Source organism: Dendropsophus ebraccatus, chromosome 10 (genome assembly GCF_027789765.1).
Source record: "Dendropsophus ebraccatus isolate aDenEbr1 chromosome 10, aDenEbr1.pat, whole genome shotgun sequence".
Taxonomy (NCBI): Eukaryota; Metazoa; Chordata; class Amphibia; order Anura; family Hylidae; genus Dendropsophus; species Dendropsophus ebraccatus.
In genome coordinates this window covers 19,293,910-19,303,247 of record NC_091463.1, presented here as the reverse complement: position 1 = coordinate 19,303,247, position 9,338 = coordinate 19,293,910, and the positions used below count along the sequence as shown (strand labels likewise).

Below are 9,338 nucleotides of genomic sequence, written 5' to 3'. Positions count from 1 at the left end.
GAACGATAATCGTTACTTATGATCGTATTTGCGATCGTTTTTTCTTCGCTATTTCTTCACTATTGCGTTCGTATCTACAGCGAACGACCGAACGAAGTCTTATTCAATGCGAACGATTTGCGAACGTTTTGCGAACAAGCAACGATAAAAATAGGTCCAGGTCTTATAAAGCGATCAACGATTTCTTGTTCGGTCGTTAATCATTAACTGCATTTCAACCGAACGATTATCGTTTAGATTCGAACGATTTAACAATAATCTGAATGATAATCGTCTGGTGGAATAGGGCCCTAACAACAAAAGGATCAATCAGTTGATATCCAACATGCCCGATCCTTCTCTCTCTAGACATCATCTGTCGGGGGTTACTTGGGAGATCCACATACATAATAGATACTAAGCTGGTATCACAGAAAATGGCAGGATCAGCCAATACATGGTCATGTAGAGGGGTTATAAGAGGTACCTTTGAGTTGGGGTAGGAGTGCAGCCACTAACTGTATGATCCCTATAGCCTTTCCATACACATGAATGCTCTGAACATCCGAAGTCAGGCGCCAAAAATCTATCACGCCCCACGCTTCTCAACACCAACTGTCAATGGAGAGTTGGGGACCCCCATATACTCTATACTGTTGTTCTACTGATAGGGTTAACTATGCTTGTACCAATACTCTACTATATCTAGACACGGGGGGTGATCAACTGACCAACAGGCATATTCTTGTCTTCGGCAGGGCCTGTAATTGCACAGAGTAATTTGGCCATTACACCCTCAATGCACATGGATATTCAGTGTTAAAAATGTTACATGTAAATGACTGGGAAGAGACACTACTGCAGTCACTGACTGATTCAGCAGGTACTTCCCGCCTAGACGTGATGATACAGGAAGCCGGGAGAAACAGGAGGCAGTGGTCAGTGAGCTGATGATGCTGCTCTGCGGGGGCACAGTACAGGTAAGTATAGCTTTTTTATTCTGTTCCCCGTGCCAGCCCTGGATTTATCGATTTCCTCAGCATTTCCCTTTAAGAAGAGTCAAGCATAAAAAGAAAAAAGGAAAAAAAAAAATAAAAATGTGTACTCGCCTGCCCCTCATCCCCACAGCTACCTTTCCAATGACTCTCAGTCCTTATTGCCCTCCTCCACTCCCTCTTTGTCATCCTTGCAGTACATGCCCGCTACGCCTATCACCAGCATGGTCAACACATTAGAGGAAGCGTGGGATCAGGGCAAGTGAGTACGCTTGAGTTGAAAAAAATAAATTTTACGCAAATTTTGGTTTTTGAATTTTCGTTTTTTCCTCCTTGTGCTTAAAAGACCACTTGCATTGTTACACCTACAGACCCATATGAGCCCTAATTTTTGGCGTCACTAATTGTACTTTGCAATGACAGGCTGAATTTTTGCATAAAATATGCTGCGAAACCAGAAAAAATTTATATGAGGGACGAAATTGAAAAAAAAACTGCAATTCTTTTTCTTTTGGGGGGGGGGCTTTGTTTTTGCGCTGTGAGTCCTATGGAAAAACTCACATTTTATATATGTTCCTCAAGTCGGTATGATTACAATATGTTGTAACCCGGGACCGCACTCGCTCTGAACTCCCCCACCTGTGCGAGGACGTACAGTTACATCCTCGTGCGGGAAGGGGTTAAATAATAGAATTCAACTTTTTTATGCTGCATTTCCAACGGAGTGATAATTCTCCCAATCGAACGATTTAACTATTTCGAAGAAACAATGTGTTTTTTTTATAACGATCAGTGTTTAGACGGAACGATATATCGTTTGGAAAAATCGTTATTGCGATCGTTTTAAGATCACTTAAGCCCATCTCACACACAGGGTGAATTGGTGAAAGACTGTTTACACAAAGTGATCTGCAAATTTTTAGCGAACGACCAACGGCGATTTGAGAACATGTTGAAAGATCAAAATGAACGATTTCTCGCTCGTCGCGTGATAGTTCGCCGTGTTTAGACGAGCCGATTATCGCTCAAATGCGATCGTTATTGTGAAAATTTGAACGATAATAGTTCTGTGTAGACGCACCATTAGGCTTTATTTCAAGAGCCTGTCAGTATCGCCATTTGCAGCCATGGTCTGGATAATAAAGAGACAATCTCATGAACAGGGGTTAACGCCACCCAAAAATGCACCGATTCTGGCATAACTGTGGTAACGGCACCATGGCAACACCACATCAAAGGTTATTCGTTTTTACAGCAGCCATGTTGCCCATAGCAACCAGAATTCAACTTTCAATCCACTCTGATAAATGATAAGCCGATGATTGGTTGCTATGGGCAACAGGCCCCATTTTGTGCAGGAGAGCGTCCATTTTGTGGGTGTGACCGGCAGACAGCTGCCTGTGATCTCAGGGTTATCTCTATTGACTGTCTCTGCCGTCTCTTTCATGTCACACACTTATCTCCTGCTTCATTGTGCGCCTTATCTCGCTGAATGTCGCCCAGCATTGTTACAAGGAGCTGTCACGGCCCCAGCACTGACTTCATTCCTGACATTCCTGCGACTTGTCTCCCCGCTGCGTCACTCCTTCATGTTTTGTGGCATCTCCTCACATTGCCATGTCCGCCCTCCCGCTCTGACGTCCATAGAGTGATGATGTTATTACGTGACGGCATCGTGTGAACAAGGAACAGTCATTTCCCGAGGATGTGATCCTACGGGTTCTGTTCTCTGTGCGGAAGGTGAATGTAGCCAGGAATGCTGTGATTTATAGTTCACCACGGCCGGTTATTACAGGCAGCGTCCACTAGATGGCGCGTGGTGTGTTTAGAAAAAGCTGCAGACATTACCTCACGATAAAGAACTGCAGCGTGTGGGGCTCCAGCTATTGCGAAACTACAACTCCCAGCATGCTGGGAGTTGTAGTTTTGCAACAGCTGGAGTGCTAAAGGTTGGAATAATGGGATAATCTGCATAACGGCGAGTAAAATATGGGATAAAAAGAAGAAAAAAAGTTAAATCTTGACGTGTCTGTTGTGTCGGCGTAGTGCTATTTCGGAGTCGCGGTTGGTCAATATTCTCTAAAATTAGGTGCAAAGTCACACAACTTTTATTAATGGAGCCAGATACTTTTGGGAGTACACCGGCACTACTACCACCATGCGGTTAGGACCCAATACTGGATGGAAAGAGTATTCCACTGCACAAACATATGTGGTGCTCACTGGCTAGAGTTGTAGATATACAGTCTCTAAATCATCAGTATGAAGAAAAATGCGAGGGCACTCACCGATATGTGCTTGTACTTTATTGTTCAGTCTTTTAAAACAGATTTAGTAGGCAGCGAGGACGCCGAACACCCTCAGCAGACAGCTGTTTCGCGTTTCCACGCCTCGTCAGTTCCCCTGACGAAGCGTGGAAACGTGAAACAGCTGTCTGCTGAGGGTGTTCGGCGTCCCCGCTGCCTGCTAAATCTATGTTTTAAAAGACTGAACAATAAAGTACAAGCACATATCAGTGAGTGCCCTCGCATTTTTCTTCATGCCGACCATTGGCTATTTGCGTTACCCATGGAGATTTAGCGTTACCAGATCAGGTGTTGCTGCTTGCGCTCCTCTGCCATACTACAAACGGCATCTGGCAAACATGGGCATGTGTGCGGAGCAGCTTACAAATAAATATGTAAAAGGCATCCTGTATAGTATAATTATAATAAAATGCCTGGAAACAACGCGTTTTGGGTTCACTTAATTAGGTAAATTAATCAAAAACCTTCAGTCTTCTTTATTACAATGCGTTTCAGGTTCAGAATGAACACTTTAGCAGGAAATACATCAAATGCCTTCTACCTTTTTTATTTGTTATAATAAAATGTACGGTATACAGCGCATTTCGGGATCAGAATAAACACTTTTTCAGGTAAATAAAAAGCCTTTTACCTTCTTTAGTATAATGAAATCCAAGATATACAACGTATTTCAGAATGAACACTTCATAGGTAAATACATCAAATGCCTTCTACCTTTGTTGACCACTTTTGACCACGCGTTTCAGGTTCAGAATAAACATTTTATCAGGTAAATGCATCAAATGCCTTCTACCCTCTTTATTATAATAAAATGCATGGTATACAACTCGTTTCAGAATAAACACATCATCAGGTAGATACATGATACCTTCCTCATAATAAAATGCATGGTATACAACGCGTTTCTGGATCAGGATGAACACTTCATCAGATAAATGCATTCAATCACTTCTATCTTCTTTATCGCAATAAAATGCATGGCATACAGCGCGATTTGGGTTCAGAAGGACTACTCGAGGTAAATGCCTTCTACCTTCTTAACTATGATAAAATACATGACATACAGCACGATCGGATTCAGAATAAACACTTCTTGTAAATGCCTTCCAAGGTTCTTTGTTATAATAAAAAGCACAGGATACAGCGCGTTTAGGGTTCAGAATGATCACTACAGGTTAATGACTTCTATATGCTTTATTATAATATAATGCATGAACATGCAAAAGAAAAGCCCGTGGATTTAAGAGTCTTGAAACACAGGACTAGCCAGATCTCCCTCCGGGAAGGACCCAGTCAAGGTGGATCCTGTAGAGAAACCACCAAAACCACCAGATTAAGTCGCCCTATAAGTCAATGTAATGACAAGGGAAAAACCAAGGCGAGGTATCCATCCACAGACAGCTGTTTCAGGGTGTTGCCCCTCATCAGTGTGGAGCAGGATTCTGGCTAGGTGGGAGCAATGCCTAGTAAATCCATCTGTTTCTCTTATAATATAATGCATGGTATACAACGCGTTTCAGAATAAACACTTCATCAGGTAAATACACCAAATGCCTTTTACCTTCCTTATAATAAAATGCATGGTATACAACACATTTCGGGTTCAGAATGAACACTTCGATAGATAAATGCATCCAATCACGTATACCTTTTTAATCACAATAAAATGCACGGTATACAACGTGTTTCGGGTTCAGAATGACCAATCCATGTAAATGCCTTCTACCTTCTGTATTATGATAAAATGCATGGCATGTAACGCGTTTCGAGTCCAGAATGAACACTCCATGTAAATGCCTTCTACCTTCTTTGTTATAATAAAATGCACGGCATATAACGCGTTTCGGGTTCAGAATGCGTTCGCATGAATGAAGTGTTTACTTGGAACTTGAAATGCGTTGTGTACTGTGCATTTTATGATTCACCTAAACGATGATACTTTCTATTCAGGTCATTATGGATGCAATATGGACCCAGCACTTTACTATACAGAGGGAGAGTCCTGTGCAGGTTCACATAAAGGGGGTCCCCATAGCACCTTCATGGACCGCCTCTATTGTTTTATATTGTATCAGAGAGGTGACATTGCATCCTGTCTATAGAAAAGATTGTAGCGGGACGGCCCCAAAGATTTGGAGAAAATAAGAAAGATACATAAGTGTTTGTGGTGAGGAACAAGGAGGGGAGAAGGAAAGGAGGGAGTGTCAGTACAGGGAGGAGACAGCAGAGGGTGAGAGCAGAGAGACTGCTGGGTGTGTCAGACTGTGAGAGGCAGCCAGAGAGACAGGCGACGTGCTAGGTATGTACTGCAGCTCTGCAATGGACTCATTTATACTGATGGTGAATACATAGAGGAGAGTGGCGGTGTGTTATATACAGGGGGGCAGTGGACACTATACAGGGGGGAGGGGGTGTTAAGGGAGAAACTTAATCCTGTGGACATGTGCTCTGGAGTTTGCAAAGTTTCCTCCACTCCAACGTCTGTGATTTAGCTCCGCTCTGTGGACTGGAAAGTGCTGGGACTTGTTGTCCTTGTCCCCTATGGACTCTGCGAGACAAGGAAAGAGTCAGACAATGAATGAGACAGCCTGGGTGTGGAGGTCAGACACATTCTGCTCTCAGCCTGGGAAGCAGCCAGACCCGTCTCCCCCCTGACTCTAAGTACTAGCACGCGTTAACCCTATGCATGATGCCAGTCTGATAGTTATCGTACGCTTACTATAGGGGAGTGCTGGTTCTACGCTTTACTTTAGTCATTTACTTTTTTTATTTTGGCCGTATAGATGAGCACATGCCGTGTTAGTGTAATAAAAGCCATGATTCAATGCGGATGCGTAATAAATCATTGGGTATGACTGGTCTATAGGTAAAGATTAACATATAACATCTATATGTCAGGGTCCGGCTATTGCAAAACTACAACTCCCAGCATGCCCTGACAGCCGAAGGCTGTCAGGGCACGCTGGGAGTTGTAGTTTTGCACCAGCTGCTACAGAGACCCATGTGTGTGTAATGTTTTCTATGCACTTCTTCCTCGCCGTCTTCCCGTTTTCTTCTCTTGCCATCTTTTTGTCTTCAGTGCCATGACAACTCACTCTACTCTCCAATTCACACCCACTTCTCACCGCAATCCTCGGCTAATCCCACCTCTCCGCACCCAGCCTCTAAATCTCTGCTGTCTCTCTCCTAGGCAGGACCTGCTGTGATCGCCAGTGGTAGGCCATGGGGGATGTTATATCGAGTCACCTGGATGAAAGCAGACGCCAGTATATATCAGGTAAGTCGGAGGAAGATGCCTCCTTGATTAAGGTGCAGCCCCTCGTCTGGTTTGCAGGGGTTCCTCGTACGTCTTGTACAATGTCTTTGATGAGTGGGAGCCGTCATGGATTCTAGAATAGCAGGTGTCTGTCTGTATAGGAGGAAGATGTCCCTATTGATTTAGTGCACAGGTGTCAAACTCGCAGCCCTTCTGCTGTTGCAAAACTACAATTCCCATCGTACCTGGACATACAAAGCAAAAGCTTTCACTGTCTAGACATGATGGGAGTTGTAGTTTCACAACAGCAGGAGGGCCGCGAGTTTGGCACCCCCTGATTTAGTGGTACAAAGGCTTTTTGGCTTGAAATGATCATTTGCTTTGTGTAAATGGACTATATGGGGTGTTCCACTCAAACATAACTCTTCATATGTTGCTGCCCACGGTGAGACTTACAATTCCTTCCATACTTGTTATTATCTATTAAGTCTCCGTTCCCCAGTTCTGAGCTGCTGCTTTCTGCTGAAGACACAAACATCTGTGTGTGAGCCTTTTTCTCTGTCTCCCCCTTGTAATGTTGGGAGGATTAATCATATTGAGTTCATCAGAAATTTGACCTCAGATTAACCCTCCCAGCATTACAAAGAAGCTACAATTTTGCAGATAAAGTTTGCCAGGAACTTGTTTACATCAGCCATCTTGGAAGCTAGGGGGAGGAAAAGAAAAGCACACACACAGTTTTTTGTGTCTTCAGCAGAAAGCAGCAGCTTAGAACTGGGGAAAGGAAACTAAATGGATAATAACAAGTATGGGAGGGATTGTTGGTCTTACCACAGGCAGCAACATATGAAAAGTTATGTTTGTGTATAATATGCCTTTAAATCACAAGGATCATGAACAGTTTGTCAACCCTCACCTGCATGACCAAGCAAACAAGTAGATATCCATTGGGTCCAGCATAGGACTAACCAAGACTAAAATTTATCCCTTATCCACGTATACTCCAGCATTGTGTTGGTTTTACCGTTAAGGTCCAAAGTGCTTTAGTCAAGGAAATATAGAGAATGTTTCCCTTAAAGGGTTTATTATAAGAGAAAAGTTATCCTCTATCCGCATCTAAGAGCACAAGAACAGAGGTGCATTCTGAGTGAATGAAGTGGCTGTGTACATGCTCGGCCATCGCTCCATTTATTGTCTACAGCAGCGGTGTCAAACTGCGGCCTTCCAGCTGTTACAAAGCTTTGGCTGCCCAGGCATGATGGGAATTGTAGTTCTGTAACAGCCAGAGGGCCGTGAGTTTGACACCCCTGGTTTATAGGACTTCCGAACATAGCGCTCTGCAATTTGTGGGAGCCCCATAGAGAATGAATGAAGCAATGGCCCTGCTTACACTATGAATGTGACTATTGAATGTGTTTGATTATGATTGGTATTGGACAGGCCGCTACTGATACTCATCACCTATCCTGTGGATTAGGAATAATTTTTAATCTTGGGATAATCCCTTTAAGTGAAACTTTCTCCCAGTCTCCCTGACTTAAGCCCTTTGTACACCATAGGAAAACCTACACACATCATTTGTACACAATGTTTGCTGTATACATCGTGAGCCTTTCATATGTTTATCGTATCCAAAGACTTCTTTTCACCTAACCGAGGCTTTAAAGGGGTTATCCAGGATTACTAACAGAGGATTTAAATAGACTGTACTGAACTATAAATAAAAGTCACCTCCTTCCAAAAAAAAAAAAAAACAGCACCAACCCTGTCCTCAGGTTGTGTGCGGTATTGCATCTCAGTTCTAGTGAAGTGACTTGAGCCTTGTTGGAATACCACAGACAACCTAGTTGTGGCGCTTTATATATATATATATATATATATATATATATATATATATATATATATATATATATATATATATATATTTTTTATATAAAAAGAAAGCAACTATTTTCTTCTAATCCTGGACAACCCCTTTAAATATTTCCTGTTGGCCTCCATCCAGACGGTATACTCCATGCGGCACATATGCAACACGTGGCCCTTGGTATGTATTGTCACATCTGCACATTGGAACGTGGCTGGCTGCTGAAGCAGCACTTGAAGGGATTCCCCCAAAAGATCCCATACCAGCGGAATAATACTAAGTGTGTTACTGGTAATGACGGTTTTCACTTTCTTTTGATTGTGGACAAGACCCTATGCACACAGCTCTATACAAGCCGACTACTGCAGGAGTGCAAATCAGATGCCTATAGCTTCGAGAATCAACGTCACAGCAGTTTTTCTATGGGAAGGTCAGTGCAGGTCACCTAACTGCATACAGTTACTATACACTTCTCTGCGCAGTTACAGCTCCGTATGACGGAGAGGAATAATCGCTAGGTTGGCTTGTGGTGTAATGAGGCTTGACATTGGAGAACAAGGCTTGTCTTGGGAAACTGAGAAACAACAATCCTCTTGGAGACTTTGAAACAAATCTTGGGATGGGAAGATGGTGTTGTAATTGTCTGCCGCCATTTCCCATCAATTAAAAGCAGGGAAGAGGTTTTGTTGGTTATGTGTCATCCGCCTACAGGGGATATTTCATGATGAAGTGCAGGAAAGGATTAGGAATTACGTATGCTATATGTATCAAAAGACGAAGAGAAGCTGCCGGGCGTAAAAAAAAAAAATATCCATAGATTCCAAAGCTAGATACCCTGTTTCACTTGTGCTTTGTACAGGTATATTCACATATAGCATCATATTGCATGAAAAACCTTTGATGTGGTGACCGGCACACATTGGCATCTATAGGTT

General features: G+C 42.9%; 1 protein-coding gene across 2 annotated transcripts in view; it reads left to right on the top strand.

Annotated features, from left to right (window-relative positions):
• Positions 1–2,406: 2,406 nt before the first annotated feature.
• Positions 2,407–9,338, top strand: part of NIBAN2 (niban apoptosis regulator 2) — a 46,138-nt gene continuing 39,206 nt past the window's right edge. Inside the window, exons 1-2 of one of the 2 annotated variants that reach the window (XM_069943173.1) lie at positions 2,407–2,714; positions 6,471–6,557. In XM_069943173.1, the coding sequence (XP_069799274.1) occupies positions 6,503–6,557 (55 nt within the window). In that variant the 5' untranslated portion in view covers positions 2,407–2,714; positions 6,471–6,502. Of the gene's footprint in view, positions 2,715–5,474; positions 5,580–6,470; positions 6,558–9,338 lie in introns of those variants that run through there. The other variant, XM_069943172.1, reaches the window with a different exon arrangement.